At 53.3% G+C, this 18,896-nt stretch overlaps 7 protein-coding genes across 7 annotated transcripts; 5 read left to right on the forward strand and 2 right to left on the reverse strand.

Moving 5' to 3' along the window:
* Window positions 1–545: 545 nt before the first annotated feature.
* Window positions 546–2,342, forward strand: J4E90_010509 (uncharacterized protein; the record flags this gene model as incomplete). Its single annotated transcript, XM_051440021.1, has 1 exon — window positions 546–2,342. The coding sequence occupies one exon, from the start codon at window positions 546–548 to the stop codon at window positions 2,340–2,342; it is 1,797 nt and encodes a 598-aa protein (XP_051286063.1).
* Window positions 2,343–5,434: 3,092 nt separating this feature from the next.
* On the forward strand, window positions 5,435–6,637 carry J4E90_010510 (uncharacterized protein; the record flags this gene model as incomplete). The annotated part of the gene is made up of 3 exons (XM_051440022.1): window positions 5,435–5,556; window positions 5,605–5,830; window positions 6,122–6,637. The coding sequence occupies 3 exons, from the start codon at window positions 5,435–5,437 to the stop codon at window positions 6,635–6,637; spliced, it is 864 nt and encodes a 287-aa protein (XP_051286064.1).
* Window positions 6,638–8,112: 1,475 nt separating this feature from the next.
* J4E90_010511 (uncharacterized protein) lies at window positions 8,113–9,671 on the forward strand (the record flags this gene model as incomplete). The annotated part of the gene is made up of 2 exons (XM_051440023.1): window positions 8,113–8,692; window positions 8,746–9,671. The coding sequence occupies 2 exons, from the start codon at window positions 8,113–8,115 to the stop codon at window positions 9,669–9,671; spliced, it is 1,506 nt and encodes a 501-aa protein (XP_051286065.1).
* Window positions 9,672–10,344: 673 nt separating this feature from the next.
* J4E90_010512 (uncharacterized protein) lies at window positions 10,345–11,424 on the forward strand (the record flags this gene model as incomplete). The annotated part of the gene is made up of 1 exon (XM_051440024.1): window positions 10,345–11,424. The coding sequence occupies one exon, from the start codon at window positions 10,345–10,347 to the stop codon at window positions 11,422–11,424; it is 1,080 nt and encodes a 359-aa protein (XP_051286066.1).
* A 1,757-nt stretch (window positions 11,425–13,181) lies between these two features.
* Window positions 13,182–13,768, reverse strand: J4E90_010513 (uncharacterized protein; the record flags this gene model as incomplete). Its single annotated transcript, XM_051440025.1, has 2 exons — window positions 13,182–13,373; window positions 13,421–13,768. The coding sequence occupies 2 exons, from the start codon at window positions 13,766–13,768 to the stop codon at window positions 13,182–13,184; spliced, it is 540 nt and encodes a 179-aa protein (XP_051286067.1).
* A 1,106-nt stretch (window positions 13,769–14,874) lies between these two features.
* YPT5 (GTPase Ypt5) lies at window positions 14,875–15,732 on the reverse strand (the record flags this gene model as incomplete). The annotated part of the gene is made up of 5 exons (XM_051440026.1): window positions 14,875–15,225; window positions 15,275–15,466; window positions 15,516–15,542; window positions 15,591–15,610; window positions 15,660–15,732. The coding sequence occupies 5 exons, from the start codon at window positions 15,730–15,732 to the stop codon at window positions 14,875–14,877; spliced, it is 663 nt and encodes a 220-aa protein (XP_051286068.1).
* A 349-nt stretch (window positions 15,733–16,081) lies between these two features.
* On the forward strand, window positions 16,082–18,363 carry J4E90_010515 (uncharacterized protein; the record flags this gene model as incomplete). The annotated part of the gene is made up of 3 exons (XM_051440027.1): window positions 16,082–16,286; window positions 16,312–18,071; window positions 18,184–18,363. The coding sequence occupies 3 exons, from the start codon at window positions 16,082–16,084 to the stop codon at window positions 18,361–18,363; spliced, it is 2,145 nt and encodes a 714-aa protein (XP_051286069.1).
* Between the last annotated feature and the right edge of the window lie 533 nt (window positions 18,364–18,896).

The following is an 18,896-nucleotide window of genomic DNA, read 5'->3' on the forward strand; positions in this document are numbered from 1 at the left end:
ATATCCATTGCACGCGATACACTGGAGTGCGGCCGCGTATTCAGATCGAAACTACCTGCCCCGTAGAGAGCGGCTATAGGCCATAATCGAAGCTACTATAGGTCATTCTAGATGTATATGGCTGGTGCGCTGAGATCTGTACTCCAATTCATTCTTTTTTCCCGCACCTCCCATTTTGTTTATGCTAACTACGGAACATCGCTGGATGTTAAGACCTATTTGGCGAAGCAAGTAGCCAATGCAGACTCTGATGCAACTCAGCTGGTAGACTTGAATAGGTGACAACCATGGTTGAGAGAATTCGCCGCATTTCGAGGCGAAAATCTCATCACCGCACTGCCGTCGGATTTCGTATATAACATGCCGGATATCGTGCACACTTTAACTCTTCTGAAGATACAGTATCACCACTAGTACAACGACAGCTACCACTACTACAATTTCAACTACAGCTTCAATTACAACAACTTCAACTACTACCACCACTACAACAGTAAGTACTACTACTACCACAAACCCCTTTCACAGAGACGCTAACTATCAAGATGCTGTTCACGATTCTCATCACCAGAATCCTGGTCTGTCTTGTAACCTTCGCCAACGGCGCTCCCGTCAACGTCGATCCTCGGAAACCACCACCAATGCAGGGCCCCGGCGGATATGTCTCAGTGCCTTCGTATTCATCGGACAGCTGTGGCCTTGTCACCCCCACCGCCGAGATCTGGAGGCAGCACCTACCGAGCATCCAGGTATTTGCTGCCGCGCACTGGAGCGGCTATCTGAACAACCCGGGCTACAACTCATTCCCGCACTATCTTCGCGACAAGCTTGCGCCCAGTGTAGCGCCAAGTGCCTCCTATTGCGACACTGTTGGAGGATGCAGCTTCTCTTGCCAAGCTCTCAATCCCTCGCTATCGCGACACGATAGGCAGATGGCTTACTTCCTCTTCGAACAGATCGCCGGTGTGGACCACCTGTACAAGAGCCTCCGCGAAGGCTTACAGGAAGGTGCAATGTATGCGGATGGACAAGTGCCTTCACTTGTGGCGAGATACAGCGCTGCATCACGCATCTCGACGCAAATCCAACAGGAGAAGAACGATCACAAGAGGCAAGAGAAGCTCGGCATGGCCGCCGTCTCCGCTCTACTGATGATGGCTGGTGGGGCACTAGCTATCCCAGGTTTCATCGGTCTCGACAAGACTGCCGCGCCTTCGATGGTCAACATGGCCTCGTCTACTTACATCTCCGTCATCGGCACAATCAACAACGCTCGAGCTGACCCTGTGAAGCTTCCTGACAGCGTCGAGGCGGTTATACGCTCATCCCTGAACGACTTCCGCCATCACAGTATGATCAGCATTGCCCATGAGTCGAAGCAGCTCATGGAAGGGGACAAGAACAACCATGGCCAAGATCTGCTCAGTTTGATGCAGGGTCAAGACTTCTTCAGACGAGATGGCAATATCCAAGAGGATATCATGAAGATGGCCGAGAGGGTCTTCAAACATGCCGTGATCAACGCATTGTGGCAATGGGAACGGCCCTTTATCGTTGACGCTGACGTACCAACAGGTGCCTGTGAGGTAGACTTTCGTGGACCGACCGAGAACCGAGTGTGCCTGCCGGAACGTCCGGATCACTCATACTGGATATACGCCTTGGATATCTCGCAGGAGAACGACCCTGGTAAAAACCACAAAGCGTTGATCCATGGCCCCACAGGATATCGAAACTTCTTCGAAGGACACAACTCCGACGTCTACGGAGCTACCTTGAAGGACGTCGTCCGCTCATCCCTTGCGGTTCACGAGCACAATCTGTATGACGCTCTACAAACTGCTGACTTCCAGACGGTCCAGTCGGCTCTAGGACAGGCGATGAATTGGGGCAACGGCCAATTCAATCTCATGGGCGCCTACACGTTAGCGATCGCACGTAATCCACGCGGCGAAGCCATTTCCAGTGTCTGGTCCACTCACGGTCGGAATTTCCCTTGCATGGTTGGCGAGTTCGGCTGGAACGACAACACATACAACCCTTACCAGGACCAGACCTTCAACTTCCTGGTTCGAAGCGGTCTCATGTTCTCGGAAGATTGGGAGAACCTTTGCCATAACGAAGGCCATTGCAAAGGCGACAATGACGTAGATTGGCATTCCCGACTCGATGCTCTTCGCAAACCAGGTGATCCGCCGATTCCCGGCAGCCTGAAGCACCCTTTCAGGAAGTGCAAGCAGAAGACCAAGCATGATTACGGTAACCCTTCCTCCGACTTCAATCCTCCTCGTGCGAGGGATCTGAGTGCTGAGTTCGCGAATGCGACGATGTCATGGGCCTAGTCTGTCGCGCGACCTATGGAAAAAGTGAACACCATGGAGCCCACGTTGACGTGAGATTGACTACTTTGCAGGCTTCCATCTTGATGTAGGCTGCAAAATTGTCCGATGTCCCCTTTGTATGGCGTGATGTTACTGGCGTGGTAGGAGAGGTGGATGTATCGGGAGATCACCGCGGGTACCTGGAGAAGTCACGAGACTTGTAAGCATTGGTCAGCGATTGGAATGGTTCGATGGACATGTCGCGTGGAGTATGAACGAGGCTTGTGCCATCCTGTCATGTGTACACTAACATGACTACAAGCCGACATGTGGCTTGTATGCTATCTGCCTATTGGGCCGGCATACAAAATGTACATGTAGAGCAACTCAATAGTGTCTCGCTACACTTACCTGCATGCCGACATTCACGTGCGGTGATACTGCTCTTCTGCGTGCAACATCATGTAACCAGCTTGCCCACCCGACATACCTTCGTCCCCATCGCAATGACCGCGATACATGTTTGAGTCCCTGAGACAGTTTCGTCAAAGATTCCCGAGTCCACATGGAATATGAATGAACACCCCTTGGTTGCATCCAGTATCCACAACGGCGGGTCGCCTGCAAGTAACCGTAGTCTTCACCCGGTATTGGGACGGCAGAGGGTCGTGGGCGAGTATGTTGCCTGAGTCCTAGTTGATGTTGTATAACTAGGAACAACCTAGCAAAAACTGTGCGGCAGAAGGCCCGATGCGGCGTCAGGTAAACAATGGCGACAACCCACACGTGGCGGGAGACGCGGGCTTGACAGCATGAGGCCGGATGGGGACATGGCATGATTCTGGCGTTGAGCGTAGAAGCCTCGTAGTTGGGCAATGGTTCGGAGGCGCAAATGCTGACTGCGCACGATGCTGCACGCCTTGTTTTCTTGGGGCAGCGCGCCTTCTGGGGGCGGGCTCGGCCAATGACGGTTGAACGGAGCCGCACCCGAATCATGTTCCTGGGGCGGATCGATCCTGCAGACGAAATTGTCGAGATACGTCCCGTTACTGCAGATATACTGTGGGTATTCACTGCGACATCAGCATCTGAAGCCGAAAGAGAATGTTTCAACGCCAGAATCAACGCAGAAAGAGACATATGCCCGGGCATCGAAGTTCAAGCGACGCCAAACCTCGTCTCGAGAGCACGCCGATGTGCTCGTGCATTGCGCGCGCTATGGAATTAGGTGCAAGCCACTGCTAGACTCGTGGCAGCCGTGTCCCGGCAGCGCAAAGGAGGGCGTATCAGCCTCATATCGAGTCAGGGTGCCTGAGCGCGAACATCGTCCTATGTATGCGGAGGATATCGCACATGGATCCAGCGGTGTGGCTTTTGGAACCGATGGAGCGAAGGATTCATCGTTCGAGCATGTAGGCGTCATACGTGAACGAGTCGGTACATACCCTAGTGATACCCACGCCGCAGCCATTGATCAAAGAGTGGGTAGCAGATGAGTTCTGCAAAATACATCGGCACGCGTAAGCTCCAGTACCCTGGTGTCGGCGCTATATGACCGCACCCAATGCCGCGAGAACTGCACGTCCGACTTTACGAAGGTTTGTTGAACTGTGAACACTGCACGTCAGCGTGCAACAGCCACACCGCTGTCAACGGGTCCGTGATATCCGTGATGTCGGCGTCCTCGGAGATAATCGAAAGCATTTGTCGGGTGCCGGTGTTCAAGCGGCACAGTCGTTGTGATTCCTTCGCAACATAATTAGATCGAAATGCCCCCGTAGTTTTGAGTTCGATGATGGAGGATACGGGTGGGGCGGAACAGCAATGGATCGCTGCAGGGTGACAAAGATCCGACGCTAGGCCCTGTGCGGTCGGCGCTAGCGTGGGATGCCTGATCTGACCTGGCCGCACGCACAGGCAGACCTTCCCTCCACAACTACGAACCCTTGGATCAACACCATGTTTCGCGTCGATTGCTGCATTCAACACATGGTTTCAGGGTCTAGAAAGTTTCGACGATTTATACAGCCCCCCGTTATTGCCGGACAATACTGGTTGGTGCCTCCCGAAAGCTTCCAACTCGGCCAAGACCTAGCTCCCGTAGCTACAGGTGGCACGACTCATCCATTGGAGGTCCCTGTGACCTGAGACATGACCGTGTTCTTGTGCAAGGGACTGCCATACTTGTTGTCGTGGCGGCATGTTTGCACTGCCGGCGAGGCGGAAATTGGTGTCCCGTAAGCCAGTGTCCAACCAAGAACCATCTTTGCTACCGACCGAATGGGCAGAATGGAATTATCTCCGAGGTCATTGGGATGCACTCAAAATGCCTGGGCGGATCTAATGGAGCGAACCCGTCCAAGTGTTCGTCACTGATGCCCGGATCGTGCGGTTGGCAGAACCTTTTGTCGTGATTTTGGGTTCCACCCTTCACGGAGAGTTCGTGCGCCGCATGCAAGACCCCGCTGATGCGCCACGATTATCGTGCCTTGCGTACGGTCCGTGTACAAGCCGAGCGTCGAAGCCAATGCGACACCAGCGTCGTGACGGTAGCCAGCGCGCCATTGCGCTTCATGACATGGATGGAGCTAACGGCCATGTGCGCAGCCCCACTCTTCACTGAACATAACCCTCGAGACCCTATCCTAGTGGCAAGCTCTCGATCTCGTTTCTTTGACCTTGCCCGCGTGTCCGTCTATCCGCAGCTCGTCAATCTTCCACGCCCACATGTCTCGCATACTTCCCCGGGCAGGCCCACGATAATCCAGTATGCAGCTGCCTCCGGTGGATGTCCTGTTGGGTTGGCCGACTCCGAATTACATTGACCCGGAAACGCGCGGCCCTGCCCTCCTCATCGTCAACAGCATCCTCATCGCACTAACCATCCTCGTTGTGATTGCGCGGTTATACACCCGTATAGTGATCAAGAGGTGGTTCGGTATTGACGATATCTTCATCCTCTTTGCGCTGCTCTTCACGTGCGGTCTCACTGCCGTCGTTCTCCTGGCAAACCTCCGATATGGATGGGATAGGTAAATAACCCGATGTCCATTCGCATCGCATACAGCTAATCATCAAACCACTATAGACATGTTTGGGATATACCCTTTCACATGTTCGTTCCGGCCTACAAAATTGCCATGACTGCCAAGGTCGTCTTCACAGCGGCCGCGAGCTTCACGAGACTCTCTCTGCATTGCTTCTACTACCGCTTGGTCACAGACTCGGGAAAGACGTGAGTACTCTCGGTATCGCGTTCCAATAGCCCTGCTAATTCGTCTAGATGGTTCAAGTGGGCGGTCCACGTCAACGTTGCCTACACACTCGGCATCTTGATATCGTTTCCCTTCATCGCCATCTTCTTCTGCACACCCATCAAGAACTATTGGACCATCGGCGCACCGGCAGACACTTGCATGGACGAGGGAACTGCGACTCTCATTTGCGGAATCATCAACTGTGTCGCGGACTTCCTTACTACCTTAACACCAATACCTTTGGTCATGGGCGTGAGTTGGCTCAATCCCATACGCAAGGCAGAACACTACTAACTGATCCCAGCTCCACATGCGTCTGCGTGAGCGCATGGCTGTCGCCGCGCTATTCGGTATGGGGCTAATTGTCTCTGCTGCTGGTATTGTGCGTACCTGGTTCATCTATCGCAGTCTCTTTAACAACGAGTACGATCAAACCTGGTACGCATATCCACTGTGGATTGCGGCCGCTGTAGAGATAGACTTGGGTGTAGTAAGTCATTACGTACGACTGCTAATCAGTGACACGATGCTTACTGGCCACAGATATGCGCCTCGGCCCCAGTACTAAAACCTCTCCTCGCGAAGATCCCCTTCAGTCTATCGCAATCCTTCTCAGGTGGCATATCCTTCAAGAAGAGCGCGAACTCATCAAAGACGCTAACCGCCAACGCATCAGCGTCGCATTCCTCCACGAACCGGAAATCCGCAGCACCGCGCAATGCGCCAGAACTCGCAAACGACAAAGGCAACAGCTATGAGATGAAGCATTGGGCGGACACAGAACAGGATCTGGAGCGAGGGAGCCAGGAAGCTATTTTGGAAGAGGAGGAAGCTCCCAAAACGGGAATGTCCCGCCTGTGGGGCAAGGTCCGCCCGAAAAGCAACAATGGAAATATGAATACGGACACCGACATGACGATAACTTTGACCAGCGAAGTGGAACTGCAAGTCGAGCGGATGAAGCAACGTCCGGCGCGGTACGAGACACACGGTGACCTTCACGAGAACCACATGCCATTACCACCGCTGGCACCGCGATCCAGCGGACACGACCGGTGACGCCACGACCCGACTTGCGCGATCAATACGGATAGCGACAACATCCTCAAACCGACATCAAAGATCTCACGTCGCGCATCATGTACGCGCAAGCGGGAAACATAAAGTTACGACTGGCATATTGGGGGCGCTTACATCTTGGTGGATTTTTCTGCATCGCTTTAGCATATGATACCACGTTCGACGACTCTATCAAGGGTACAAAAATAGACATCTCAGAATACAGACGGCCAGGACGCCGAATACATCAATAATCTCAGTGCGACGCGCCGCTTCGTCCACATGCTTGACGCGTGGATCCGTGTAGTGAGCGGCCCGCATTGGACGTCAATGACGGAAGGCTAACATGTTAGCAGTATGACAGCTCTTAGCTTCGCGCACAGGAATTTCGACGATCCAGCTCAACACTTTCGCTCCCTCGATTCGTGAGAGAAGGCGTTCTGCGCCATCTTCATCCTATCCACGATACCCTTGGATCGCAGCCCTTGAGCTCACCCGGCGAACATCGGCCAGACTATTGAAGCAACTCCAACCACCCAACTGCGAAAGCGCCGTCCATAAGCATGCCGTAAGCGTCGGATCTGGCCCTGCAAACCTTCGCCGCGATACTATTGACACCAACGAGCTTCAAACTGCATTAACTACCTCACTTCGCGTTTCAAAACAACCATCCAAGGTTTACACGTCACACGCATACCTGTCGGCACTGTCACAAAAGGACGATCAAATCTAGAACGCCATCGGATGCGAATCCCGAGGCCAACTCGACTCATTGTGGACAGTGGAGCGTTCAGAACTGTAAAGAGTCACACTGCTTGTTATGGAAAGTTACGGAAGTGTTCTCACGTGTATGCGGCGTAACGGCGTGTGCTCCGACGGCTCTTGGAAACGCTAGCCCAGGTCTTGTCATCCGACTGATGTTCCTCGGCAAAGCTTATTTCTTCCGGCACTACAGCCTTAGACCTTGTCCATAGGGTGGGTGGGGGAGGCGGAGGGGCGGTGGAGGGGAGGATGGTGGATTCTGTTGCGTCAACAAAGAAAGCAGAGAGGATGAATCGTGATGTGTTGATGGAAGGTGGGTGGTGTTGGGGTGGTAAGTGCCTCGTCAGGTGGGTGATCCTCGGCAAAGCTTATATCTTCCGGAGCTACAGCCTTATACCCTGGTCTCCCCCGCAATCTCTACAGCCAAAATACGGGGAGGGCAGACGCCAGAGAACCTGGAGTCGCAACCTCGTGACGTCCTTAGGCTGATAAAAGTACAGGCCTTGTCGCTGTTGGAGGAGAAATTGCACTCCGTGCATTTCCAACTGCCTTTCTCATCTAGTCCACGGACGCAAATATGAACTATGTATATTGATGCAGTAAGAACGAGGCTGCAGAGACATTTGTTTAAATGTGGGCGATGTACCAATTCTCTGGTTGATCCAGACGATCGCCCGGTTCTTCTCTCGTGGTAATAATAGTAACAGCCAGTCATGCCTTCTCCATCCAAGATCGCCGCGCTTGGCCTTGTGGCTACGGGTTCTTTTGTAGCCGCTGGACCTTGCGATATCTATGCCTCGGGCAACACGCCTTGCATCGCCGCTCACAGCACTACTCGCGCACTTTACAATGCTTTCAGTGGTTCTCTCTACCAGATTAAGCGCGGTTCCGATGGCGCTACCACCAACGTCGCACCTCTCTCCGCTGGTGGTGTAGCCAATGCTGCAACTCAAGACAAGTTCTGCGCCAACACCACATGTCTCATCACCATTATCTACGATCAATCCGGTCGTGGTAACCACCTCACTCAAGCTCCTCCAGGAGGCTTCAATGGTCCGGAAGCTAATGGCTACGACAACCTGGCTGGTGCCATCGGCGCACCAGTCACATTAAATGGGAAGAAGGCATATGGTGTCTTCGTCTCACCGGGTACTGGATACCGCAACAACAAGGTCAGCGGTTCAGCCACTGGTGATGCAGCAGAGGGCATGTACGCTGTGCTCGATGGCACGCATTTCAACGACGCATGCTGCTTCGATTATGGCAACGCCGAGACCAACAACCTCGACACCGGTACGCAGACGCCCACACCTTGCTATCAATCATCTCACTAACAACCCCCACAGGAAACGGCCACATGGAAGCTATCTACTTCGGAACCAATACAATTTGGGGCACCGGCGCCGGCTCTGGCCCCTGGCTAATGGCCGACCTGGAAAACGGCCTCTTCTCCGGCATGTCCCCGAAGAACAACCCCGCAGACCCTACCCTCACAGACCGCTTCCTCACCACCGTCTTGAAGGGCGGCGCGAACAAGTGGGCTCTCCGCGGCGGCAACGCTGCATCCGGCTCGCTATCAACGTACTACAACGGCGCGCGACCCAGCGCCTCAGGCTACAACCCCATGAGCAAGGAAGGCGCGATTATCCTGGGTATCGGTGGTGACAACAGCAATGGAGCGCAAGGAACGTTTTACGAGGGCGTTATGACGACTGGGTATCCGAGTGATGCGACGGAGAACGCTGTGCAAGCCAATATCGTTGCGGCGAAATACGCGACTACGAGCTTGACCAGCGGACCCGCTTACACAGTCGGATCATCAATCTCATTCCGCGCCACGACTGCTGGATACACGGATCGCTACCTCGCTCACACCGGCTCAACCGTAAACACGCAAGTCGTATCTTCCTCCAGCACCGCACTGCTTAAGCGACAGGCTAGCTGGACTGTACGCGCCGGACTGGCGAACAGTGCTTGTTTCTCGTTCGAATCGAAAGACACGGCTGGGAGTTACATCCGCCATTTCAACTTCGTGTTGCAGCTGCAGGCGAACGATGGGTCGAAGGCGTTCAAAGAGGACGCGACGTTCTGTCCCCAAGCTGGCTTCATGGGCTCGGGCAGTTCGATAAGGGCGTGGGGGTACCCAACCAGGTATATTCGTCATTACAACAACATCGGAAACATCGCTAGTAACGGTGGTGTTCATGACTTCGATGCTGCGGCGAGCTTTAATGCGGATACGACGTGGAGTGTTGGTACGGGGTTGGCTTAGAGGGGTGGTAACGGGATGGGAACGGGATGGGGGTAGTGTTGGCTTGGGATGTTGTTGGAGTGGGCTGTTCACGTAGGGGAACCCCTCATAAGCAATGGTTCCTGGGAGGGATTCCCGTACGTAAACAGCCCACTTCTTCAATATCTCAGGCCAAGAAGAGCTGGGTACTTCGCACGGTATTAGACTGTCGAAGAACATCTCGATAGGTGGTTGTAGCACTCGAAAAAGCCGCCTAACCCATGGCTGCATTGTCTGTTATTCGGCTTTTTTGAGTGCTACAACCATCTGTGTTGAATTATACGAAGATCACCTTTACAGTGTATACACTAGCCAAACTTCTCTCGTACAGCACGCACCACCTACTGTACATCTACTATTCACTCACGATACTGGTATAGTAACTTCACAGCGTTCAAAACACCATCATTCTATACGCGTATTTCAATACTTCACTACTACTACCAACAAAACCTCAACACAACAGCGCGCAATCCAGCTACTCCACCAAACAACAGACCCGCAATCCTTTCACAACATGTCTACAGCCACAGCACACGTCAAGCGTCCTTTTGTAGGTGGTGGCGCTTTAAAGGCTCGGAATCGTGTCAAAGAAGAACTTGAAAGCGGGAGGCAGTTAATTCACCAACCAGCAACCCCGCCATCCTTTCACAGCATGACCACAGGCACAGCACACGCAAAGGTTCCTTTTGTAGGTGGTGGCGCTTTCAAGGATCGAGATTTGGCCAATAGAGCACTTGAAAGCGAGAAAAAGTTGCGAGAGTTGATGGGCATGTTGCTTGAAGCCGTGCTATCAGGTCCTCTCGAAAAAGAAGAAGTATCGTCAGCACAAGAGGTTGAAGCTGATGATGAGGATGAGTGGGAGGATGTTGAGGGTGATGATGATGATGAAGATGAGTGGGAGGATGTCCATGATGAGGATGTATGGGAGTATGTCGACGATGACGAGGAGTTGGAGGATGTCGACGATGAGAATGATTGGGAAGATATCGACGATGAAGAGGATGACGAAGAGTTGGAGGATGTTGAGGATGAGGATGGTGGGGAGGATATCGATGATGACGATGACTTGGAAGACACCGAGAACGCTGAATCTGCGTTACTAAGTTCGTTGCGAGCATTGATGCAGCCGCTGACAGTCTCAAGTCTATCGGACCCATCGACGCAAACACTTCCACTACCAGAGTCATCACGATGCGACTCCGAGAATGACTGCTCCTCTGACGACCATTCTTCTGACCTCATTAGCGACCCCACTAACGACATCTCTTCAGTCGCTAGCTCTTTCAACGACAAGTCTTCAGACAACAGCTCTCCGGACCACAGCTCTTCTATCGCTAGCTCTTCAGACGACAGCTTTCCAGACAAAAATTTATCAGACAGCGATTCCGCAGAATCCTCCAACTCCTTCGACTCCTCGCACTCCTCACGCTCCCCAGACTCCTCCTCTAACTCCTCCTTATTCTTATCCTCTTTCTTATCTAACAACCCCCCTACCAAAGACTACCCCCCTATCGGCCACCTATCCTTCGCTACCATCGAAGAAGCCCGCACCGCTTACTATTCAATGTTAGTGAAGGTGGAGAATCTACTTGTAAAGTGGTATCACAAGGACGATGTAACAGCACTTGTCAAGACCTTGATCGAATCTGCTCAGGCGTCGTATGCCGAGCAGGAGGAGTTTTGGAAGGATAGGCGCATAGTTCAGGAGTGGTTCGGAGGTATAGATAAGTGAACGTATGTTGTACTAGCTATGATAGGATGCGATGGAAACGAGGTGGTGGCCGAAGAAAGCATCGTGGATGCGGGTATGTATTTGCCCGCCTGTTCTTGCAGCACTACAGTATTGTTTGCGCAGCGAATGCAGTAGTCATTAAGGAGAGATTATGCACAAACAGTCTCTTTCGCAAAGTCCATCTATGGTGCAGTGCAGTGATGGTGCGGTCTTCGGCATGACCTCGGGATGCAGCGATGGATAGCACTGACACTAATCCATTCCCGGACTAATCCAAGGTCCCGACAGGCGCAACCAGACATCCGGTTTCAGCGCACGACGCAGTCCAACAATCCAACATATCTCCACTCTGTGACTCTACACACGATGTAACTTGAACCAGTCATATAGTGAATCGCTCTTCCCCATAAATAGCGAAGGAACAAGAACCACAAGCACATTTCACGAGCAGTTCTTCTCCTCAGCGGCATTCCTTTTGGTGTAGCCTGTTATCGACCTGTTCTAATCAGCCATCATGAGCAGCCCTCCGCAGATCTGCATCACAGACATGCCTGACCCCACACAACCTCAGGTAGACTTCCTAGAGTCGACATGGTTCAAAACGCATGGCAACACTCAAGCTTTCCCTTCTCCTGACCACGTGCGCTCATTCATACAGCCGCGCCAGGGCGCCCGCCCAGTGACATTCGCGCAACTCGGTCTCGTCGTCAAATTTGGGGTCGATGTGCATACTTCAGAAGGTGTGGCTCTCTGGATGATGAACAAGCTTCTAAAGGATAAGGTCCCCGTGCCTGAAGTCTACGGTTGGAGGGTCGTGGAGCGGGCAGGCAAAAGTAGCGAAACCTTCATTTACATGCAGCATATACAAGGACCTACGCTTGAACGGATGTGGGAATCGATGTCTTCTGCGGATAAGAGCTCGGTCTGCAGTGATCTTCGAGCCATGACGTCGTGTTATCGCGAGGTTAGATTCTCTGGGTTGCAGCCACACATTGGTAAGTGTAATCCCATCAGTTTGCAACGCCTCTAACAGTTCATACAGGGTCTATCCGCCAGGAAGCTGGATCGGATCGCTGTCTTGAAGGTCTGCCATCACTAAGACCCTTTCCTACTCGGGCTTCTTTTCACGACTGGCTGTCCTGGCTATGGCGACGCGATGTGCCAAACCCAAAGAGCATCGAAGATCCCTGGCGACAGCTGCTCCCTGACGAAGGACCTATAGTTCTAACGCATGGTGATTTACGGCCGGCTAACATCATCGTTACGGCCCAGTCACCTGTCCGTGTGGCGGCTATCGTCGACTGGGAGCAAGCGGGGTGGTACCCAGACTATTGGGAGTACTGCAAAGCCGCTTTTACGGCATCACATGATGGGGAATGGCGCGGATGGATTGACCAGTTTTTGAAGCCTCAGGAGGCTGCCTTGGAGGCTTTCGATTTCTATACCATGGCTCTTGGGAAGTTCTGATAGTGAGCGATAGAGCAGGAGTTCAAGGCTTGGAAAAATTGTATTATTTTATATAGTATGGTTCGATGACCAGCACCGATGTGACAAAATTGACAAGCGTCAAACGAGGGTAACGGATCCAGCGAAACGGATCAAGCATTCACCCGTAGACGCATACATGGACTATGACAAGGTAAAGGAATTATATCACAGCCTGCATCCGTGGAGAAGAATCGAGCTCTGGCATGCTCGAATAGCATCCCAAAACGACCTGGCCCCGCGACAACACTGCACCTGAGCCGATGGATACATCACTCGTTCTGTGGCCCTGCTTGCTCTGCGGCCTGCTGTTGACGCTCTGCAGCAGGTCGAAGCCCGATACCAACATTGGGGGGGTCTCGCCTTGCCTGGACCGTTTCAATGGCCGATTCCTGAAGATAACCTTTCTGGACGAGGCGGCGCACATAGTCCATCGTCCACTCCTGGCATCTACGGTTCGTAGTCTACCTGATTCAGCGCGCTAGTCTAAGAAAGACTGTGTGTTACTCACATCGTTCACTGGTGCGAGGAAGTTTTCGCTCTTCCTAGGTGGCGGGACCTGCTCAGCTATCTTCTCGAGAGTACCCATTGCGGTGTAGTGGTCCATCATTTCGCCGTCCCACTTGTGAATCAAATCCTCTTGCACTTCACCGAGCGGTACCAATTGTGGTGCGCGAGCTGTCTTCGTATGGTCATACTTGCGCTTGAATTCCAGCTTGAAACCTGACATTGGTGTTCCAACAACGTGGATCGCTGTCCCAACAAGACCGTCCTCTTCGTCTGGCGCCCAAATACCGAAGTGAGCTCGCTGGTTCTTTGGAGCGGGCCAGATGATCAGATACAAAGTTCGTGTGGACATTGTGATGGGTATTTAGATGAATGGATTGCAGAATTGAGGATAATGGACAATGGCTACTGGTGATGCAAGACAATACCATTATGCTACTTATACCACCGTATGAGCCATAGGAATCAGCTACTACAGTCAGGCTTCTCAGTGAGCCACCGCTTTGAGCCATTGCTATGAGCCATCGCTCTGAGCCATGAGTTTGAAACACCAACATGAGCTACGGTAACGGGTCCACATAGAGTGGACTTCGAGTCACTACGACAACTCAAGCTCCACGACCGATACACTAACGCTGAGGGTACACACAGAGCCATGTGTCTCAGCTAAGAGTCAGAGATACCGAGGGAAAACTAGGCAAGAGCTTGAGCCCGTAGAAACGTCACGCTCTCGGCATCAGTTGGTGATTTGTGAGCGTTTGGCTGCTGCCATGGTGTAGATACTAAAGGTAACGCTAAATAGATCTATAAATGCCATGAGTTACCAGATGCGTGTTATCAATGGACTTGTTAGCTTCGGTAGTAATGAGAAACTAATGTTTATGAAGTAAGTATGTGGGACGTGCTTTATGAGAAGAAAATGATGCGGAGAAGGACGAACAGAACGGACTCCTACAGACTAATACTGGTACAAAGCTACCGTGGTACCGATCGCTACAGAACAGATAGAATGCAGAGTAGGCGGACCAACATGCCAAGAGTAAGGCAAGAGGGGAGACGCCGAGAGAATAACCAAGATCCTTGAAGACGAACTTGGACTGAGGAAGCGGCGATATACCAGTCTCAAGGAAACGAGTACGCAGTAGGGCAGTTGTCGAAATTCATTAATTAAAAAAGGTCGGTGCAAGCAGCCCCAAAATATCTTCTCTTGTGAGTGAACAAAGCAATATGGACTTGATCGAGCGGACGGAACACAAAACCCTTTACTCCAAAAAGGCCCACCAATGTCCCACAATGAACATACTGATACGTACGAAGAAAGGCTATACCGAGTACGATTTCTGTAACCCAGTAGTAGCATGGACTCATTCCAAGTCGCATCGCCTCGCCTCGTCTCTTATCACCTCCTGGTCTTCCTTGCAATATACCAAACAACCAAATTCCCCTTCCCACGCATCCCTAGCAGTTGCACCCACCAGGCCCCTGAGTCTGGTTCGCCTCAGGCCTGAGGTTAACGCCCTGTCGTTGCTGGCCCGGTCTCAGGTTCCTGGGTCCCGCCTGGTCGATGGGCAGTTTCTTCGCGATAGCCGTGAAGAGCTCCTTCACGTTCTCGCTTGTCTTGGCCGACGTCTCGAAGAAGAGGAGGCCGGCTTCGCGGGCGTATTGCTCGGCGTCGGCGGTGGAGATGGCGCGCTTGTCGGGGGATTCGGTCACGAGATCGAGTTTGTTGCCGGCGAGGGCGATGATGATGTTTTCGTTGGCTTGGCGTTGGAGTTCTTTGACCCAGGCTTTTGCTTTGTCGAGGGAGGCCTGGGGGTGTTAGTCTGGGGAAGGTGGAAGGTGAGGGATAGGGACGTACGGCCTGTGTGATGTCGTAGACGACGACGGCGCAGTTTGCGTTTCGGTAGTACATGGGCGCGAGCGACTTGTAGCGCTCTTGGCCGGCGGTATCCCAGATCTCGAACTTGACCGTCGTGTTCTCATCGAGGGCGATGGTTTGGGTGAGGAAGGCGGCGCCGATGGTGGATTCCCGGTAGTCGTCGAATTGGTCCTGCATACATTAGTCCTCGGAACATGTCTGGACATGTGGTATGGCGTACCTTGACGAAGCGCAATACTAGAGACGACTGCGGCATGTTAGCTTATGTCATGGCTGCCTTGATAGGCCTGCGCACCTTTCCGACGGCGGATTCACCTGGGCAGGTTAGTCATGTCTTCATACACATATCATAGTAATCTCGTACCCAACAGCACCAGCTTGAACTGTGCGAATCTGGAGCCTCCGGGCCGTTGGCCTTGCTGCATCCTGGCCGACATGATGGGGGTGACGCGGCGCTAGCGGGTTGTGGCGGAGGGGGCTGGTGTAGAGTGGGCGAGGGTGGTGGTGCGAGTAGTGGGCGGTCAAGGCGGGACCGGGTCGGGGTATGGGTGAGAGAGGCGTGTTGGGGTGTGGTGAGGGTGAAAGAGCTGGATGGTGCTGTGACGAGGTGCTGCGTCTGGTGCTTGGCCCTAGCGCGCGAGTCGGGGACCCTTGGCCGCAATGGCCGCCATGACGAAACCTCCCGTTTGAGAAAACACATCCAAACACATCGCGCCAAACACCACCTAGGTACACACTCAACACCACTGTCAGATCCCCGTATACACGCCGGTGGACGAGATTATCATGAGCGTCGCTCTCCCCTACCGCGACATCAACGTCCACTCGTCGCCCTCGCACTACGCCTTCTCGTCGCCCTCGTCGCCCTCGGCCCCTACACTCGTGGTAGACCGTCCGTCAGGTGACATCCGCCTCCACGATGGCAAGCTGCTGGGCTCCAAGCGTGTGTCGAGCATTGCCGGCATCCTGGGCATGATCAAGCTGCGACTAGGTATGCCTCTCCTGCACAGCACTAGGGGACACGAATGCTGATGCACGTGAAGACAAGTACATCATCGTCATTACCAAGGCCCAGCCCATGGGCCGGATAAAGGGCCACATGATCTACAAAATAGTCTCGACCGAGTTCCTCTCCCTGCGCGAGAAGCCGCTGCACGACGCCGACGAGGACAACTACCTCAGCCTGCTCAAGACGCTCATCAAGACGTCCCCGCTGTTCTTCTCCTACTCCTTCGACATCACCAACACCTTCCAGCGCCAGGCCCACCTCGACCCCGCAACGCCCCTGTGGAAGCGCGCCGACGACCGCTTCTACTGGAACCGCTTCGTCTCCAGCGACCTCATCGACTTCCGCGGAGGTCTCAGCGGCGGATATGGCAGGCACTCGAGCGGACACCAGCCAGGCGCGGACCCCTACATCCTGCCCGTCATGTACGGAATGCTCGAAATCAAGAACACATCCATCAAGGGCACCCCTCTCACCTTCATCCTCATCACCCGCCGCTCGCGCCTCAAGGCCGGAACCCGCTACTTTTCGCGCGGCATCGACGAGAACGGCAACGTGTCCAACTTCAACGAGACGGAGCAGACCATCATCCTGAACGACAACGCATCGGGCGGCCCCGGCGGGTTCGGCTCAAACCAGAACGGCGCAGCAGGTGGAAATGCCGGAAAGGAGACACAGGTGCTTGCATACGTGCAAACAAGAGGGAGCGTGCCCGTCTACTGGGCCGAAATCAACACCCTAAAATACACGCCCAAGCTACAAGTCCGCGGCATCGACAACGCGCTGCCAGCCGCCAAGAAGCACTTCGCCGAGCAAATCCGGCTCTACGGCGACAACTGGATGGTGAACCTCGTCAACCAAAAAGGCCGCGAGCAGCGCGTCAAAGAAGCCTACGAGCAAATGGTCAACCTGCTGCACACATCCCCCGCCGAAAACGTCGAAGGCGACCGCATAACCTCTGAGAAATTCCACATCATCGACCCCGCCAAAGCGCAAACCGTATACGACCGCCTCCACTACGTCTACTTTGACTTCCACAACGAAACAAAGGGCCTAAGGTGGGACCGCGCCAAACTCCTCATGAACGAACTCGAGCCCCACGTCCTCAAACATGGCTACTTCTGCGGCGTCGACATGCCCGGTGATGGCAGCGGCGTGGAAGTCCGACGGCACCAGACGGCTGTGGTGCGCACGAACTGCATGGATTGTCTCGACCGTACGAACGTTGTACAGAGTATGCTAGGCCGCTACGTTCTCAGCCGCATGCTCATCGACTGCGGTCTCATGCGCGAAGGCGAGTCCGCAGAAGAGGATCAAGCATTCGAACACCTGTTCCGCAACGTCTGGGCCGATAATGCGGATGTAGTGTCGAAATCATATTCTGGTACCGGAGCCCTAAAGACCGATTTCACACGCCTGGGTGTAAGGACAAAAGCTGGTGCGCTGCAGGATCTAAACAACAGTATCACAAGATATTGTCTTAATAACTTCACCGATGGACCGAGACAGGATGCATTCGATTTGTTCCTGGGCAACTACCTGCCCAGCGACTCTAGTATGAGCGGACAGCTTCTTTTCGCGGATCGGAGACCGCTCTTCATCCAGTCGATACCGTATATCCTCGCCGCAGCCGTCTTTTTCATTTTCGTAGGCACCTTCACTCAGCGTGCACCCGACGCGGCGGTCTGGCCGTTACGTCTCCTCCTTCTCATTTCCCTCCTCACCGCGGCAGTCTGCGCGAATTTCATTTGGAACCATGGGACGTTATATGTAAGTCTTCGGCTTTCCCTTCCCTTTTCCTCCCTTCCTTCCCCTTCATTTATCCACCGATCCACCCATCAGAACCTTGCGTGTCATACTCGCTAACGCTCGCTCCCAATAGGTCAACTTCCCCAAACTCAACCGCCAACCCCCTCAAATCGAAGCCTTCCAGGACACGCTGGCCAAAGTAAGGAATAACCCTGTTGTGGGCCCGTTGGTGGGGGGTGCGGCGAAACATGAGCGCGGGAAGAGTGATGCGAGGTTATTGGGGTTGGAGGAGGGGAAGAAGAGGATTGAGTAGGTGCGGGTTTCTGTGGGTGGGGAGGGGGTAGATTGAGGGAGGGGAGCTAGATTGAGGGAAGGGGAGGGTGGGTAGAGATGGGGGAAGGGGGGTGTTGGGTTGGGGGAACTTGGGATGAGATGTATAATTAGAAGTTTTTAGTATGTTTTTGTAATAATCTTTGGGTGGTTGGTTGGTTGGGGAATACAACAACAGTTTCCACATGAGCAAATTTTCTGAAGAGGTGGTTTGAGGTATACATCATCACCATTCACATGCACACAATCTGCGAAGACGTGGTTTGAAGTATACATCTCTCATTCTCACTCCTTTGACTCAACTAAAACACTGATGTAGTCATCAAGCCAAACTCTAAACCGCGCAAAACATACAAAATTGGGTATTATGAAGTCGCTTTTCCACCAATAAACACTGTACATATCGTAATCGTGAAACCCCTCGTAGTCGTCCGGCCCATTCATCCAGGGTGGGTGGGGGAGGTGGCGGGGAGGAGGAGGGGAGGCGGAGGGGCGGTGGGGGATGTCACTTCTCTA

This window comes from Alternaria incomplexa (assembly GCF_024043165.1).
Source record: "Alternaria incomplexa strain BMP 0042 chromosome Unknown scaffold_23, whole genome shotgun sequence".
Taxonomy (NCBI): Eukaryota; Fungi; Ascomycota; class Dothideomycetes; order Pleosporales; family Pleosporaceae; genus Alternaria; species Alternaria incomplexa.